This window comes from Camelus bactrianus, chromosome 9 (genome assembly GCF_048773025.1).
Source record: "Camelus bactrianus isolate YW-2024 breed Bactrian camel chromosome 9, ASM4877302v1, whole genome shotgun sequence".
NCBI lineage: Eukaryota > Metazoa > Chordata > Mammalia > Artiodactyla > Camelidae > Camelus > Camelus bactrianus.
In genome coordinates this window covers 7429092-7447645 of record NC_133547.1, presented here as the reverse complement: position 1 = coordinate 7447645, position 18554 = coordinate 7429092, and the positions used below count along the sequence as shown (strand labels likewise).

The 18554-nt window shown below is 41.8% G+C and overlaps 1 protein-coding gene across 1 annotated transcript; it reads right to left on the bottom strand.

Annotated features, from left to right (window-relative positions):
* Positions 1-1768: 1768 nt before the first annotated feature.
* Positions 1769-9729, bottom strand: LOC141578697 (binder of sperm protein homolog 2-like). The gene is made up of 5 exons (XM_074370847.1): positions 9690-9729; positions 8479-8511; positions 5870-6010; positions 5482-5629; positions 1769-1884 (listed from the first exon to the last, which is right to left on the bottom strand). The coding sequence occupies exons 1-5, from the start codon at positions 9727-9729 to the stop codon at positions 1878-1880; spliced, it is 369 nt and encodes a 122-aa protein (XP_074226948.1). The 3' UTR covers positions 1769-1877.
* Between the last annotated feature and the right edge of the window lie 8825 nt (positions 9730-18554).

Sequence of the window (18554 nt, the reverse complement as noted above, 5' to 3'; positions counted from 1 at the left end):
GTTTCCTTCCTAGCTTTACTGAGATATAATTGAATAATATTGTTAAGTTTAAGGTGTGCAGTGTGATGACTTAATACATATTTATTGTGAAATGATTATCAAATGGGGTTAGTTCATGCCTCCATCGCCTTGCTTAATTACCTTTTTTTTTTGGTTTGGTGAGAACATTTAAGATCTATGTTCTTAGTAACTTTCACATCTGCAATACAATATTGTTAACTATAGTCACCACGCTGTACATTTAGATCCCCAGGCTTGTTCATCTTATAACTGGAAGTTTGTACCCTAAGACCAAAATCTGTTTCTCGCACCCGCCAACACCATGGCAACTACTGTAATACCTTCTGTTTCTTTGAGTTTGGCTTTTTGAGATTTCTCATGTAAGTGAGATTGTATGGTGTTTGTCCATCTCTACCTGACCTCTTTCACTTAGCGTAACACCTTCAAGACCCCTCAGGATCCCTCCGTGTTATCACAAATGGTAGCACTTTCCTCCTTTTCATGGCTGAATAATATTCTAAGCCTGACAACAGGCTAGCCTGTGTATTTCAGGCTTTAGGCAACATTCGTTTACAAAAGTGCAGAGCCAGCATGACTCAGCACAGGTAACAGAGCCCAAAGTTTAGAACTAAAAGAACAGATTCAATATGAAGTCAGGTTTGTTCTTCTCTGTTGCATTAGTATAAAAATTCCCCACAGACATGTACTGGAATGTTGGTAGTAGTGCTGCCCGTAATGTTCCTGGATGAAGACCACCTTAGTGATTATCAAGAGTAAGAGTGATGAATGAATTGTGGTGCATTCACATGGTGGAAGATTACACATCAGTGAGAAAGAAGGGTCTACATCCACACATCACAGCGTGGATGAATCTCACACATGTAATATTCAGAGACGGAAGCCAGACACAAAGGTATGATTCAATTTTTATGAAATACAAAAAGAGACAAAACGAATCTCTGCTGTCAAAAGTCAGGCTGGTGGTTACCCTTGGTGGGTCGTGCCTGGAAAGGGGTATGAAGCAGGGCTGGAAATGATCCATTTCGTCATATGGTCATCAGTTACATGGAGCGTTTAGTTTGTGAACATTCACCTAGCTCTACACGCATGACATACGCACTTCACAAAATCTACATATTAATGGATACACAAAATGTGGTATATCCACACAATGAACTATAACACAGCCATAGAAAGAAATTAAGTATTGACACCTGCTACAACGTGGGTGAACCTCAACAACATTACACTAAGTTAAAGAAGTCTGACACAGAAGGTCACATATTGTATGATTTCACTTATATGAAATGTCCAGAAGAGGCTAATTCCATAAGGACAGAAAGATTCGTGGTTGCCAGGAGCTGGGAGGTTGAAGGGCTGGGGAGAGACTGCTTAATGGGTACAGGTTGATGAAAATGTTTTGGAACTAGATAGAGGTAATGGTTGCACAACTTTGTGACTGCTAAATGCCACTGAATTGTTCACTTTACTATGGTTAATTGCGTGTTATACACTTTATCTCAAAAAATTAAAAGTGTATAGTAATTAAAATTTTTAAAAATTGTATAAGGGGAAGCTTGAGTTTCTCTGAGAATTTGGTTAACTTGCCCAAAATGACACTGTTAGCAATTCATCAGGATCTTTATTTGAATGCAGGTTCTTTCCCACAAATGCCTTACTGGTTCCCCATCCCACCGCAGCTGGCACTGCACTGATGCCCACTGAGCTCTGGCTGTGTCTTTTTTCAAGAAAAGAAGTCATTCCCATGGAAGAGAGAGCAAATCTTTATTGGTCAGAATGATCAGGGAAAGGATGTATTTTGAGAGGCAGCTGATAAATCCTGTAACTTCTGTCTCTTCAAGAACATCAAGACTTCGCTAAACACTGTGGAAGAAAGAAGGGATCAGGGTCAGTGTCACAGTCTGTCACCCTTCAAGACAGGCTAATCGGGGCTCCTCCCTGATGGGAGATCTAGTCTACCTCTAAGAATTAAACTAGCACGGAAGAAGGGCAACAGGAGGCCAGAGGAACGTCAGCTATCCGCGGCTAAGGAAGGCGTCAGTGTTTCTCACTCTCAAATCCAATATTTTAATTTACTGATTAATTTAACATGAATGATGCAGTCCATAATTTGAAAAAATTTATTAAATTGATAATTTTCAATGTTAAAGAAGTTATTAAAAATGAGCAGTCTCGTAAGGTTGGCTGAAGATAATTCGGAATAACTTAAAATTTAACACACACACACTTAACGTGTACATATTCTTTGATCCAATGATTTCACTTAGCTATTAAATAATAATAATAATAATTTAAAAAATAATAAATAATTATTAATAATTAAATAACCATTAAAAAAAACTTACACACTTACTAAAAAACCAATGTAGAAGGTACCCATTTGGTCACGGTAATATCAAACTATTAGAAACAATCAAATTGTACTTTGATAGGAAATCTGTGAAATTTGACTCACAGCAGGAAGAAAGGTGAGGTAGGTTTATGCATTCACATGGAAAGAATCTCCATACTGTAGATATTTAAATGAAGATCACGTTACAGGACAAAGGGGAGAGTATAATTCCTTTATGTTTAAAAAGACCTTAATAGTTTATATCTGTGTAAATGCATAGAATTCACCTGGAAGAAGACATCTTGGTTGTCAGGTGCGTATTTTCTGCCATGAAAGAGCAGGAAGGGGAGAAGGAGTGTAAGACAGAAGAGTAACACCTCACTCCCTTTATTCAAGTGTTGCTCCAATGTTTCAATGTGCATTTATTCACATATTGCTTGTGTAAATCAAAATTAATATTTAAAAAACCCCAAAAGTGATGCATACCTATAATTACAAAGATTAGACAGCGTGGAAAGATATGCTGAGAATGAGGAGCTTGCCAACAATCCAGTACAAACGTGACCATTGTTCACATTTCTTCATACTTATCTGTCTGGGGACTTTTTTCTATATTTATAATAAAATACTTGTGAGTATTTTCAAATTGCTGTGTTTCTTAAGGTTGTCATCTAACATAACATTGTATCTTGAACGCTTTTCATGTCATTAAATACCAACCTAGATATCTATTTTCAATATTCTATTTTACCTTCTTCTCCTCATTCAATTGTAACTGATGGGTATCTTAACTGGTTTTGGTCACCATGATGACCGTTGCCTTCCATATACATTTGTGCGGTTGTCCAATGTTTCTGTTAGGATATATCCATAGAATGACAATTGCTGGCTCCAAGGGCATGGTTACATATGGACAAGGAGAGTTCAAGGTCGCCCAAAGCTGGCTCACCTGTAGCAGGAATGACGGCTCTGTGTTCTCTCTTATTCAGTTCCATTCCACATCCCATGCATCCATCCTTATTTTTAACCCACTTCTAATTATTGTTCTCTTTTATTTTATATGGCTAGGCACTCCACCTTAAATCTCTTTGTATCAAGAAAAATTGGGATGGAAGAGGAAAAAGGAAGAAGGAAGGAAAAGGGAAATGAGGGGAAAAGGCAAACACACAATACCACACTTACTCTGTGTTAGGCCCATCTTCATAACCATTACAAATGGTTATGAATGGTTGTCTATAAAATACCCACTTTATACATAAGGAAGCAGGCTCCCAGAGGTGAAGTAAGTGATGGATTAGTAATTAGCCACTGCCGAGTATGGCCTTTCAAAGCAGAAGGGTAGCAGTAGTGTAGGAAGATGGGATGGAGGAGAGTCATTTGCATGCATAAAATTGAACATCTCTTATGAAGGGGGATGATAAGCCCCTCTGAAGGCCTTTCCTTGAAAGTAGGTTTTCAGTATTAAGGATAATGTGATTAATGGAACTAAGCATATATTCCTATTTACTTGGCTGCTAGGAAGCTCACCTCCAATTGCACAGTCTCATCATACAGCCTGTACAATGATTTTACCTCTTGCTCTATTACTCTGACTTGCCCTTGATTATGTCTAGTAACTCAATTTATTATTGTAAGGCTGATTATTTTTTACTAGCTGTCTCAAACTTTCTAGATAAAGGCTAAACAAAAGAAAGGAAGGAGGGAGGAAAGAAGAGAGAGAGAGAACATCTGTTTCTGAGGACCCCATCTGTGAGAGTACTGGGAGTGGTCTAGGAAAGAAAGCATATGATGTGGATTTGAGGGGGAGAGTACAGCTCAGTGGTAGGGTGTGTGCTTAGCATGCCTGAGGTCCTGGGTTCAATCCCCAGTACCTCCATTTAAAAAAAAATGAGGATTTGGATCTGGGTCACTCGCAACCCGTGATGGCAAGGAGGAGCCCATTACTGGTGGCAGGTGAAGAACACACAGCCCCTGGTGCAAGGTGGTGGTCCAATTGGTCAAAGTCTCCCTGGAGTTGAACTGGGATGGTATCTCGTGGAGAGGCATACACTAGCTGGTTCAGTGTTTCAGGAACTTGAGAAGTCCCAGGAAACTGTCTCCATACAAACTATGGAATTGGATGGCTGTAGCTAAGCACCATGGATACCCTATTGTAAGATAATAAAAAGCTGCAGGTGAGGGAGAGCCAATTGAAAGTCACGAGTGGAAGCCACAGAACCTTCCAGGCATCTTACAAAGAAGTAAATTTGCAGACTGGTCTAGGAATTAATAACTACTGTCCAAGCTCCAGAGCAGCTTCAAGAATCAACAAAGTTAGTTGGGGGAGAAAGCGGGACCCTTTGCACATATAAAACAACACAGTTGCTATGTCTGGGTCCCCACATGGGGCTTTGACTTTTCTGGGAGCCTGACCAGAAAGGTTGAATGAGACACTCTTGTGCACCCCACAAAATCTTGACTATAATTTGAGCATAGAAGTAGGTGAACTCTTCAATGCCTGTCGACCACACTTTTCTCCTTCCCCTGTCTTCTTTTCAATGGAAACTAATCTTGTTTCTTTATTCAAATGAGGTCAGGGACAAATCATCCAAGCCAGGGCCAGCCAACCAGAGCCTGGAGGCCAAATCCAACCCACCATTTGTTTTTGGATGGTCTGTGAACTAATGATTTTCTTATTATTTTAATGGTTGACGACAATGGTTGCACTTATCATTAATGAAAAGTTAATATTATAATAGAGAAGCAGATATAATACGCAAATAAAAAAATAAATGGTTGACAAAAAAGCAAAAAACAAAAAGTGACTGATATTTTGTGACAGCTGAAAATTACACGAGATTCAGATTTCAGGGTCTATAAATGAAGTTTTATTGGAACACATCCATGTTTTATTATTGTTATTTTTATTGCCTGTGGCTGCTTTTGTGCTATGAGGTAGGGTTGAGTATGGCTTGTACAGCCTAAAATACTTACTAATAGACCCTATGTAGGGAAATGTTTGCTGACCTCTGATCTAAGCCATCACTAGATAATTTAGACTCCAAACTTCCCTTTCCATTAATCCAGAGGGTTCCCCACTTTAAGAGATTTATAAGACCCCCCACTCCATCCTTCCCCAGTCAACTTACTTGTAAGGAGAGCATTGTTTCCATTTCTTGTCTCGGTTGTAATCTTTTGTCAATGAGCACCAACTACGACTCAACGCATAGCCTTCTCTGGTACATCGATTAATGAGTTTTTTTCCAAACAGGAAAGGGAAAGTACATTTCGGGGGATCTGCAGAGAAAGAGAGGAGCAGAAGGAGACATATGAACACAGAAAGTCTTAGGGTTAAACATTGCCAAACCAACACATGCTTTTTCTACCACACAGAACTGTCTCCAAAGTGGTTAAAACATGTAGAAAAGTCAGGCTTTGGATCCAGGTTAACCTGACACCAAAAATCAGATAGCTAGCTGCTGTCAATTGCTCCTTAGATCCGAGGCATCTAAGACAGACCGTCGCAGGGATCCTCACCTGCCCCGGTGCAGTACCGCCACCTGCCTTGGAACGTCTCATCAAGAGAACACCAGGCAAAGTCACTGTGGACCGAGGTGCAGCCATAGTGTGTTACTTCGCCATACACAAATGGAAAGACACAGGAATGGTTAAAAAACACTGGAAAAGAGAAAACAGGCAGAATGTGGGGGCAAGCTTACAAAGGGAATTGATTTTCTAGCATCCATCGCAGTTGTTGGCACCAACCACTCCCACATCCACATGTGGCTGGTCTCTCTGCCTTCTCTGGGTGTGGCTCAAAATATACGTGATGGTGAAGGGGAGCCTATTCCAGCCTGGAGCTGGAAACAGACCGGAGTTGCTGGCTGCCTTTTCCTTTAGGTCCTCTAGGGGCTGGGCATCCGATCTCCTAAGCTGAAATTCTAGTCTTTCTTCGAGTCTCTTTTCTCCTTCTCTCCTAGAAAAATTAACTCTTAGCCTGTCAAAGTTAGTTCCTAAGTGTCTCTCAAAGCTGTCCTCTGTTAGCATCATGCTTTGCCTTGACTACTCAGTAACTCATTTCTGGATGCTTCCAACCTATTTGCCCTATCCGATTTTCACACTGCAGGGAGAGTGTTCCTTCTTAAATAGCAACTTGACCCTGCCATGAATCTATTAATATTCCATTGCTCTTAGGATAAGAAATAACATTGAAATGGCTTATGATACCTTACTTGATCTGGTTCCCAGATACACCTCCAGCCTCACCTTGGACCTCCCCCTCCCTTCCTTGTGCTCCCTCTGCTCAAGCTTTGTAAGGTGTCCCGAGTGTGCCACCATCTTTCTTGCCTTGGGGATTTACTAGATGCGATCTCTGCTTGGCAGGAACACCACATACCCTCTGCATGTTTACCCACCTCTGATGTTCAGCCTAAGTGTAAATACCCATGAAATTCCCTTGAATGTCCAGACTGCACTAGATCCACTTGTACTGAACTTCCTTTTTGTTTTTTCCAGTGGAGGTACTGGGAATTGAACCTATGACCTCATGCATGCTAAGTACGTGCTCTACCACTGAGCTATAGCCTCCCCCGTACAGGGAACATTTTTATTTACTTAACATGTAATGACTTGTTCAGAATCTTTCTCATCTGTCAGAAGTGACCACATGTATCCTGTTCAATGGTAGATCCATGGTATCACCTGATAAGGACTGGTCCATAATCAAAATTTTTTTTTCCATTATAGAAAAGCCAGAAATAATTTTGAAACAAGATTCATTTATTTTTACTATTTAGCAATTACTTATTATTTAATCAATATACATGGTTTATTATTTAATAATAATTACATTACTACTTTAAACAAGCATGCTTGAACTTTTATTATATAACTGTTGTTATCATAATATCGATCATTTAATATTTTAAATTATTATCTAACAACTTCTTTTACATAGAATTAGCTATTGCTATGTTCATTATTTATTAGTTATTGTAACTTATTTGTATAATGAGCTATTTTATAGCTTACTCTGTGCTGGACATAATGTGCGCAATTTACAAACACTAACACATTTAATGATATCCTTACATCAGTCCAATGAGCTGAGTACTGTCGTTAGGCTCCTCCTAAGTTCAGCTTTGGTCCTCAGCACGTGATCCCTATTTATATAGAAAGAACCCTGCTGTCCACTGCTCTGAAAATAACTTCCTTCTGACTCTCAAAACCAAAAAGGCTGATAGGTCACGTTCTCCCACCATATACTCCAGGCTATGTTGGCTCAGCCCCTTAAACAAGTAACTGGTGGCTGAAATAGTTAAAAAGCCAATCAGTGTTTTTGTAATCAAAGTGTCCCTTTCGCTGGCTTAACTATCCCCAGAAAGCGTTCCCACATCTCTATGTCTCTCCTGAAACTCTCAAGTTCATCAAAGCTGGAGGTTAAAGTTGAGTCCTAGTTGTCTACATGTGGATAAGGTTCAGTGCTTCCAAAAACTGAGACACTGAGACCAAGCTATCTATGGTGAACCCACATGAGTTCCATGATTAACTTTTCAACTTTAAAAGCAGACACAAAAGATCACATGTATGATTCCATTTATATGAAATGTCTGGAAAAGATCAATCTGTAGAGACAGACAGTAGACTAGCAGTTGGTTGCCTGTGCCTGGGGATGAGAATGCGGGGCGCATGATGGCAAATGAATACAAAGGATCTTCTTGGGGTGACGGAAATGTTCTAAACTTGGATTGTGGTGATGTTCACAGTACTCTGTAAATTTACCAAAAACCATTAAATGGTACACTTAAAATGGGTCAAGTTTATGGTGTGTAGATAATCTCTCTCTCTATAAGGCTGCTGAAAGTAACAAACATACAAATGATAAAACCCACAAATGCTGATGTTAATTTCAGTGGAGAAGAGAGGACTTTTCCGGAGGGGCAGGAGAGGAGATCTCAGAGGGCTAACTTACCTGGATCTTGAAATACATGGTTTGGCTACCATGACCAAGGAGGGCCTTCTGTGCCAGAAGAACAGTGAAGGAAAGAGTAAAACAGCAGGGGAGTGCAAGGAGCTTTCAGGAATATAATATTTTCTCATGGGTAGGTGCTAACATTTGAGATGCTAATAAAGAAATGTCTCCTCACCTGGAAACGGAGGGCGTAAATGGACAATCAAGTCTGACAGAGAAAGAAAAAAGGGTAAAAATTAGACCACCTCCTAAAATTCTCCTAAACCATCTCCTAAAATTCCTAGGCTCAAGGCCACTGTAAGTACCTTGAAGTTCATGCAGCCAACTGTTCTCCTGTTGCAGAAAAACAATCACATTTTGGACAACTTATGATTACTTCCAGTTGAGGGTGGGGGGTTTTGCATCAACCCAAGACAGCCCGTCAGTTCAGGTATGAGCTCTGACTGTTCCCAAGCTCTTTCTTTGACTAAGTTAGAGCAAATCCATCCTATTCAACGTCATTCAACTTCCACCCATGGGTTGAAACTGCACACATCTGAAAGGTTGTTGGAGGGAACATTCTCGCTTTCGCCCACATGCCAACATTTCAGGAAAACAGCTTGTTTGTTTGTTCCGTGCTAGAGGTTGAATATTTCCAGTAGCCTTGATGGTTTTGTTTGATGACAGCTGGAGGTTAAAGTTGAGTCTTAGTTGTCTACGTGTGGATATGGTTCAACTCTTCCAAGAACTGACACACTGACCTATCTACAGTGAACCCATGTGAGTTCCATGATTAACTTTTCAACTTTAAAAGCAGACACAAAAGATCACATGTATGATTCCATTTATATGAAATGTCTGGAAAAGATCAATCTGTGGAGGCAGACAGTAGGCTAGTGTTTGGCTGCCTGTACCTGGGGATGGCAGGCAAAAAAATTTTTTTTTTTTATAATTTTGCACTTTTATCATCCTTGAACCTGTTTGAGGAAATATCTCAGCCAGATTGGACCTGGATAAGGGCTAAAAAGTAAATATGAAGACCTATTAATCAGTAACATTAGCCAATGTTTAATTGGCCATTTCTATGTTCCAGTCATTGCCTCAGTTGAACTTCACAACAATGTTATGAAAGACAGATTATACCTTAGAGCTCTCTTCTCCTCCCCATCCCCACAAAGGTTTACAGAGGGAAAAAACAGGCAACAGGGAACTACTGGAAGTTACATGACCACTGGCTGGTGGGAACAAGGTTTAAACTCAAGAAGTCTGGTTTTGGAGACTGTGTTCTGGACAGGATGTTGGTATTAACCTTGGCACTGTCACTGATCCGTGCAAGTGATTTACCCTACGTGCCCCACTCTCCTGATCTTTGATATAGTGATGCTAATTCGTAGGTTTGCATGAGACTTTGATGCAGGATCTGCCGTGTGGTGAGTAGGGCATCCATGTTAGCTGGTCGCAGCCCTGCTCTTCAGAAAGTAGCTGACAAAGTGTCAACGTTTTTGAAGTCATGGTTAAATAAATCATTATTTATGGGTGGTTTCCTGTACTTAATGCCTTATGCTAATTATCTCATAGAAACGGATGCTTGCAACGTCCCTGTAAGGCTGGTATTATTACATGCTGTATTTATAAGTTATATATGATTAATGATGACCCCCATTTTGTAGATACCAGAACCGAGGCTTGGAGAGGGAAGTCATTTGTTCAAAATCAGAGAAGTGAGAAGTACTTCAGGTACTCTTGGCTCCAGGTGGCTGTGCCTCTGAAAGAATCCTGCCTCTGGGGGATGCTGCTGACCTGCGAATACTTTCAGGAGGGAGCCGCCACAAAGCTGAAGCTCTGCTGCGTGCAGGTGAGGGCCACTTTGGGATAAAACCATGGCTTACTTATATTTTGTTGCATTGGCTGGCTGAGTTTTCTGCTTTGTCCAGGTGTGGTGGTTAACCTTTACTACCTCTTATCTCTTCTGTTTTTAATCTCCAGAGCCTGCTCCTCATTTTACAGATCAAAGAGCAGAGAGATATTTTCATTTAGGCCTTTTCTGCAGTCAAAAATGGGTGCAGCCTAGACTCTCAACCAGCCCTGTCTGATCCCAGGAAATAAGCTGTTCCTTCTAGACCCTGGTGCCCTCCGGAAGTTGTCCTTTGCCATCTCGTCTACTGATACTGCTGAACATGTCGAAATCCTTACAGATCCCCTGTCACTGTGCTTTATGTCGTTACCACATTGTACGCCTGGCCAAACATGAACACATTTACCATCCGATCTCCGTCATCCTGCTCCTCCTCCTCCTCCTCCCTGATGACGAGAGGAAACACCACCACCAGTATTTATTGAGGACTTACACTGTGCACAGTGTGTTCTGAGAAAGAAGAAACACAAGCCAGCCCCCTGCATCTGAAAGCTGGCCTGGCACCCGGGGCTAGCTAGGCATGTCCTTCCCCAACTGGGCAGAACTCAGAGAATCACAGTCTCAGACCAGGTTACTGAGCTCATGAGACAACAGGATAAAGCGAGACTCCTTCAGAATTGTGTGTAAGCACAGGCGAAAGCAGGTTCACTTGTCACAAATTATCAAACACCTCCTCCCCTTGGCCGAAGAGAGTGACTGCTGCTTCTCAGCCAGTTACAGCCCTCTCTCCTTGTGACAGTCTGCCTTCATTTAGAGAAGATTTGTTGAGATACCCAGGCATAGAATTGCCTCCCCTTTCTGATAGCATCCAATCTTGGGTGAGCCCTAGCTTTCTTAATCCAAGCCCTCCCACCCCAGATCTCCCACCCAGAGCCCAAACCCTGAAATAGGTTCTGACACCCTCTTACTGAGACAGCCCATGGTACGCCATGCTGTGTGGTCTTCCTGGCTCCAATGAGTCATAAACCCAATTTGTTCAACTCCTTTGTGTTCCTGGCGGGTTTGGGTTGGATGCAGGACTTTGACAGTTCCAAGGATTTTGCCTACCTTTCCTGTTTTAATCCTTAGAACAACAATGGGAGATAAAGATCACTTGCCCTCTATTTAATTTATTTGTTTTCTGAAGAGGCAATGCATATGGTTCAAATTTCAAGTGAGTTATGAAGTGAAATCATGTAAGTCTTCCTGGCCATCCCTGACCCCAGTCTCCCCACAGATAACCATTTTGTGATTCTTGTGAAACCTACAGAAATCGTTTATGAGTATTCCACTGCACGTATTAATAACATTTCACTCCCTTTTTACACAAAGGAGAGCTTAGCCTACATACCATTTATTTTGAAACTTGCTCCCTTAAAAGGTCTTGGAGAACTTTCCAAAGCAATGCATACTAAGCTTCTTCTTTCCTTTCTCCCCCCACCTCTTCCTTCCTTCCTGTCTCTCTCACTTATTGTGATAATATCCCTTTACATAAGATCTACCCTTTTTACAAAGCTTTAAGTGCACAGTCCAGCACTGCTAGCTCTAGGCGCCGTGTTACCGGCAGACCTCTGGAACTCACTCACCTTGCATTACTGAGCCTTTCTACCCGTTGAACAAATCCCCATTGCCCCTTCTCCTCAGCCTTGGTGGCCACCATTCTACGCTCTGATTCTGTGAGTCTGATTATTTTATATTTTCTTCTTTTTTTTCATTTTTTATTGATTTATAATCATTTGACGAGTCTGATTATTTTAAATACTTCATATAAGTAGAATCATGCAGTATTTGTCCCTCCGTGTCTGGCTTATTTCACTCGGCGTTGAGTTCCCGGGTTCATTCATGTTGTCACATACGGCAGGATTTCCTAGCTTCCTCTTTCTTAAAGACTATCATAACCATTCTAGAGATGAGAAGGCTGAGGCTTAAAGAAATGCAAAGTTACTTGCTCGTGATCACTCAACCATTGAGAAGAAGAGGCAAAATTTGAACCCAGAACTCTCGAAATCCTCTATTCTGCATCAACCATTATGCTGCATTTCAAAGAGATTAGGGACATTGGACAGAATGTTTCCTGCCCGTCTCACCCCAAGCCACTGCCTCCTAGGTCTTTCCTTCTTCCTCTGGCCTCCCCTTCTCCCCTCTCTCACGCATCTTGCCATCTCACCTGCCTTCAGCCCACACACACAGAGAACCAGGGGCACCCAGCTTGCCAGACTGTTCACCATTTCCAGTTACCTGCAGGTGGCCTGCACCGTTGCAAATGTGGCCTCTGGTTTTATATGCTCCAATTTCTGCCCCTCCTACTCCAGCTGCTCCCACAGCACACAGCCTTACTCCACAGCCTCTTCCCCCCAAGCCCTAAATCTCAGAGTGCCTAGAAAAAGTAGGAGCCTCCATCTGAGAAGGCTCTCTAGCAGCATTCTGAAAGTGTGGTCCCTGGACCAGTTCCACCACCTTTACCTGCCGACTTGTTAGAAATACAAATCCTTAGGCCCCCCCAACCCCCACCCCACCACCAGAGCTGCTGAAACTCAGGGGATGAGACCAGTCACCTGTGTTGTAACAAGCCCTCCAGGTGAGTCCGCTGTTTGATAAAGTTTGAGAACCACTGCTCTCTGGAGCTTGCTGAATATTTTCATATCCATTTCATATCATTTACTCCCTTGATTATTGAAAAAAAAAATTCCAGCTAGAAAGGCAAAGCCAGTTTTAGCTTCCTGGATAAGTGAGGCTCAGAAAGCACCATGCCTGTGATCAGCCAGTAAGTGGAAAGGACAGATCTCAATCTCAGGTCCACTGCTTGGGCTTGGCCCACTGTAGACTTCCTTTCCCATCCACCATCTCTGGAGGGATCCAGGTAGAGCAGAAGAGACAAGAGCACTTTATAAGAGAGACAAAGGGTTGGAAGAGTGACTTCCCCTAAGGAGGCGGGTGTCCTGGGGGAATCCTCAGGGCAATCCAAAATGAGGAACAGGCCGTCCCAGAGACCAAGCATCTTGGCAGCGTCAGGAAGGGAGGTTATTAACACTCATCTTTCAGCATCTGTCTGTGCTGAGGTCTTTTCAGATGCGACTTCACTTATGCCTCATCTGCAAACACATGGGGACTGGCTATGGCTTAGAAACACATTTGCCTCTTTCAAAGAGATGAGAAAACGGAACACAAGAGAAGTCGAGAAATGTCAATAAAGGCCTGGAGAGGCGGCCTCTCCTGTCTGATACACAGGCTTTTGCTTTTTCTATGTTGCTATTTTGCTGAATTGATGGATTTGAACGCAGGGCAGGAGATGTGGTCACCTGTCAATCACGAGTAAGCAGTGTGGTGGGCGTTCGTGCTTCCCCCGCCCGAGCTGAGACACATCTCCCGCAACTTGGTGGCATGGGAACTGTATCCCAGGTTTGACATCTGGGGAAACGGAGGCCCCAAGAGGCAAAAAACCATGTGTCAAAGTTACGCGGCTCGAGCGGAGGTGGAAGGGCACAGACGCAGCACAGGCGCCTGCCGGCAAGCCACGTGGCTCGGCGCCGAGCCCGCCGCCAGCGAGCTCTTCCAGGCGAAGAGACTTCATCGGAAGCCCGCTCTCTTCAGAGTCACAGGTTCCACCCTTACTCTCTCTCGATGAACTTGCTTCCCGTCTGACACTTGTTCGCTGAGTCACTCTGGAAAATCCCTTTTGCTTTGTGAGCTTGCATGCCTGGTCTGGAAAATGTCTGGGCTACCTGCATCCGATTGTTGAGAGCCCAGTGAATAGGCCTTTTTTGTGGGGAGTAATTCCGGTTAAGTATTTCCATCACACCTCAGTCTGTCACTACCTCCATCCAGGATCCCTACAAACAAAAATCCGTAGGAATATGAGGCCTGCTTTTTGGATCATAATTATTATTTTCTATGGCTATTATTTAATAAGCTGATATTTGTGGCAGATATTTGAGTTATTGTCATTTATTAAGGAAGTTTGTGCATCTGACTTTGTCTCTTGGTGAATTTTAAAAAACACTCTTAGTTCTAATTATAACTTCTTCCAAAGATAATGAGAAGTTACAGTCCTGAATATTCACTGGGCTACGGAGGTGGTGATGATCCTGAGTTGGTGAGGCACATTGTAGAGATTCATCTGACCCCACACGCTAAAGGCATGGGCAGGACACTGTGAGCAGGATCCAGAACACCCTGTCCTCTGGAAGGGTTGAAGGAAAAGGCAGAGAGAACTCATTATTCCTTTCTTGCTCAACCAAATGATCATCATGCCCCAGGGCACTCAACCAACTATGATAAACTATTTTTCAAAACCAAAGTTGGAATCTAGCCAACAGTACTGGGAGGGATGGGGTGAAGGTGAAAGAAAAACCTTACAAAGTCATAAACCTACCCAGTGGCAGAGTGGGACGTGGATTCTAGAGCTTCCATATGAATACCTCTAACCACAGGGAAACAGAGAGAAATTACGAGCGACTCTAGCAGCAAGGGAATGGTGTGCAGTTCAGTTTTCTTTTAAATTTGTTTGTTTTGTATTTTGATTTTTTTTTCTTGGAGATACTTTATTTTTTAACTTATTTCTTTAATGAAGTACAGTCAATTACAATGTGACAATTTCTGGTGCACAGCACAATGTCCCTCTTACGCATATACATACATCTATTCATTTTCAATTTTTTATTAAGGGTTATTACAAGATATGAACATAGTTCCCTATGCTATGCAGAAGAAACTTTTTTTTTAAATCTATTTTTATATATAGTGGCTAACATTTGGAAGTCTCAAACTCCCAAATTTATCCCTTCCCCCCAACTTTCCCCGGTAACCATAAGATTGTTTACTATGTCTGTGAGTCTGTTTCTGTTTTGTAGATGAGTTCATTAGTGTCCTTTTTTTTTTTTTTTGCAGGGGGGGGTTCAGTTTTATCTTCTGAAAAAATGAAGAGATATATAGCACTGAGTTTGGGTACTTGCAATGCCAACTCTAGACCCAGTGGAAAATATTACAAGCATTAATGTCTGGTAGACTAACTTTCAAATCCCAGACTTCTCACTTCTTAGTTGGGGACATTGGTTAAATAACTTAACCATGATCTTTTACAAGAGTTGTTTAATATCTATATTTCATTGACACACGGCACCAGATGAATGGCAGGTGTTTAAACCTCCAGTAGTATCTCTTATTTTTTTAAGAGGTGAGTAATTGCAGATAAGATACATAAATCCTGACACCCTGTGTGTCTGTAAAGGTGGCCATAGCAAAATACCACGGACTGAGTGGCTTAAACAACAAGCATTCATTTTCTCATGGTTCTGGAGGCTAGAAGTCCATGACCAAGGTGCTGGTGAATTCGATTTCTGGAGAGGCTACCTTCTCACCATGCTTAAGGTCTTTCCTCTGTGCTCATAAAAGGAGATAGAGACAGAGACAGAGACAGAGACAGAGGGAGGCGGGGTGGGGGGGAAGAAAGGAGGAAAAAGAAAGACATCTCTCGTGTATCTTTGGGGGTTAAAGCATCAGCATAGGAATTTGAGGGAGACACAATTCAGTCCCTAATACCCTGATTTGTCTCTGCAGAATGGGATCATTGACACCGTGGAAAAAGCTGAGATCATGGGCATGAATTGAGAGCCAACCTGAAAAGCAAAGATGTCTTGATTCTTGGAAAAGTTGACCTGCACCCACATGTAGACAAGTGGAGCTTAATTCTAATCTACAGCATTCGTGCAGGTGAGCGTTTCTAGAGAGAATGAGAGATGTGAGAATTCACCGTCACACGTAGAAGTATCAAAGAGACAGAGGGTGAGTATTTCGTGAGGGGCTGGAAATGCCTGGGTTTGCATTGAATGTCCACCTCTTTCCCACTCTGAGACTTTGGGCAACTGGTTTAACCTATTTCAATCCGATTTTTCTCATCTGTAAAGTTGGGATCATCCAGATAATCTTTATTTCCCCCATCAAATACTCTTTATTTCTCCTGCTGTTGCATCTCCGTACGCGACACGACCATTCACCTGGCAGCATGGCTCCCACTGGAGTCACCCTTGATTCCTCTCTCCCACTTTATATCCAGTCCACCAGCCAACCCTGCAGACTTTGCCACTGAAGTCTGTCCTGAATCCAGCCACTTCCCACTGCTGCCAATGCTCTGTCCCTCTCTCTGACCCAGCCATGATCATTTTCCCCGTGGACCATGACAGCTGCCTAACCAGTCTCCCTGGGTTTCACCTCAGCCTCCTCTAATTCTCTGCACACAGTAGCCGGAGACAGATCCTGCTGCTGCGAGGATGAGCATCCCCGATGGCCTTCCATGACTTCAGGAAAAACACCAAAGGCCCTACTGGATCTGACTTCTGATGTCCCCCATCCCTTGCTCAAACCAAGCAGCCCCCCGCTATTCCTTGAACACCGAAACACAATGCTGTCTCTCTCATTTGCATGCCTTTCAGAAGCTCTATTCCCAGAAGATGGCAAGCAGCACTCCCTCCCGCCCTTTCTTCAGATCTCTGCGATTTAATGGCATCTGCTCAGAAAATTTAATGTAATTTTCTTTTTTTCCTCTGTGTATTTATTATTTTTTTAATTGAAGTAGAGTTTACTTTTAATTATAATGTGTTAGTTTCTGGTGTATTCAGTGATTCAGTTTTATATATGTAGATGTATATATATATATATATATATATATATATATATATATATATATATATATATATATATATTCCTTTTCATATTCTTTTTCATTATAGGCTATTACAAGGTATTAAATATAGTTCCCTGTGCTAGACAGTGGACCTTGCTGTTTACCCATTTCATATATAGTAGTTAGTACCTGTAAACCCCAAACGCCTAACATTCCTCTCCTCTTTTCCCCCGGTAACCATAAGTCTGTTTTCTACGTCTGTAAGTCTGTTGCTGTTTTGTAAATAAGTTCATGCGTATCATTTTTTTAGATTCCACATATAAGTGACATCATATGGCATAAAAAAAGGAAATTCAGAAAAGCCTCCTGAGCCACGTTCTCTAACGTCGTGGCTCCCGTAACGCGCTCTCCTTCCCTCTCACGATTACTTAGTGTTTTACACAGTGCTCATCTCCACCTGACCGAAGGTGCCACATTCACTCCCACAGGGGTTCCTGCATCCTTATCTCTGGCCTGTGTGCCTACTAGCTTGCTATCTTTCTGCTCCACTGGATTGTGGACTCTGGAGGCAGGGACTTTCTCCCATTTAATACTCTTATTGCCAGTAAAATAAAACCACACCTGAAAAATAGGACTCACTCATCAGCCACTGTTGAACGAACTGGCCAGACCTCCCTCAAAGGCTCGATGGCAGGGCTTTGTGGGCTCATGTGGTAAACCAACCAAGCCAAAACTTGGCCCACATGTAGCCCTCATAAAAAGGGGTCATCATTACTTTTCTTCTCTTTCTGGCTTACTTCACTTAGAATGATGACCTCCAGGTCCATCCATGTTGCTGCAAATGGCATTATTTTATCATTTTTTTAAATCACTGAGTAGTATTCCATTGTATAAATACACCACAGATTCTTTATCCAGTCATCTGTTGATGGACATTTAGGCTGTTTCCATGTCTTGGCTATTATAAACAGTGTTGCTATGAACATTGGGGTGTATATATCTTTTCAAATTAGAGATTCTTCTGAATATATGCCCAGGAGTGGGGTTGCTGGATGATATTGTAAGTCTATTTTTAGTTTTTTGAGAAATTTCCATACAGTTTAGCATTATGGCTGCATTAAACTACATTCCTACCAACAGTGTAGGAGGGTTCCCTTATCTCCACACCCTCTCCAGCATTTGTCATTTGTGGACTTTTTAATGATGGTCATTCTGACTGGGCTTTTTAATGATGGTCATTCACTCATATGTGGAATCTAAAAAAAAAAAAAGAAAAGAAAAGAAAAAAGAGGACACTAATGAACTCATCTGCAAAAGAAACAGACTCGCAGACATAGAAAATAATCTTATGGTTACTTGGGAAAGGGGATAGGAAGGGATAAATTTGGGAGCTTGAGATTTGCAAATGTTAACCACTATATATAAAAATAGACAAAGCCCCAAATTTCTTATGTATAGCAATATATGGAATATAGGGAACTATATTCAGTATCTTATAATAACTTTCAATGAAAACATATGAAAACAAATATATGTCCATGCCTGGGACATTATGCTGTACATCAGAAATCGACACATTGTAACTGACTATATGACAATGTTTTTTAGAAAGGAGGGTTATTGTTATTGTCAGTCTGGTGACTCTGACTTGCTTCGTAACCATCAGAAAGTCATTTGCGCCCAGCAGAGAGTAGATGGGAATGGCTTTCAAAGTTTTTCCATGGCTGGCTATAGCGATGTAACTCTTTGTTTTTATGAG

Excerpts from the sequence above, each read along its gene's own strand:
- LOC141578697 (XM_074370847.1), bottom strand. The coding sequence starts at position 9,729 with ATGGATGCCCTACTCACCACACGGCAGATCCTGCATCAAA. Across the intron at positions 6,011-8,478 it reads TTTACGCCCTCCGTTTCCAG|TGTTTTTTAACCATTCCTGT; the intron begins GTGAGGAGACAT and ends TCTCTTTTCCAG. Across the intron at positions 5,630-5,869 it reads GCGGTACTGCACCGGGGCAG|ATCCCCCGAAATGTACTTTC; the intron begins GTGAGGATCCCT and ends CTTTCTCTGCAG.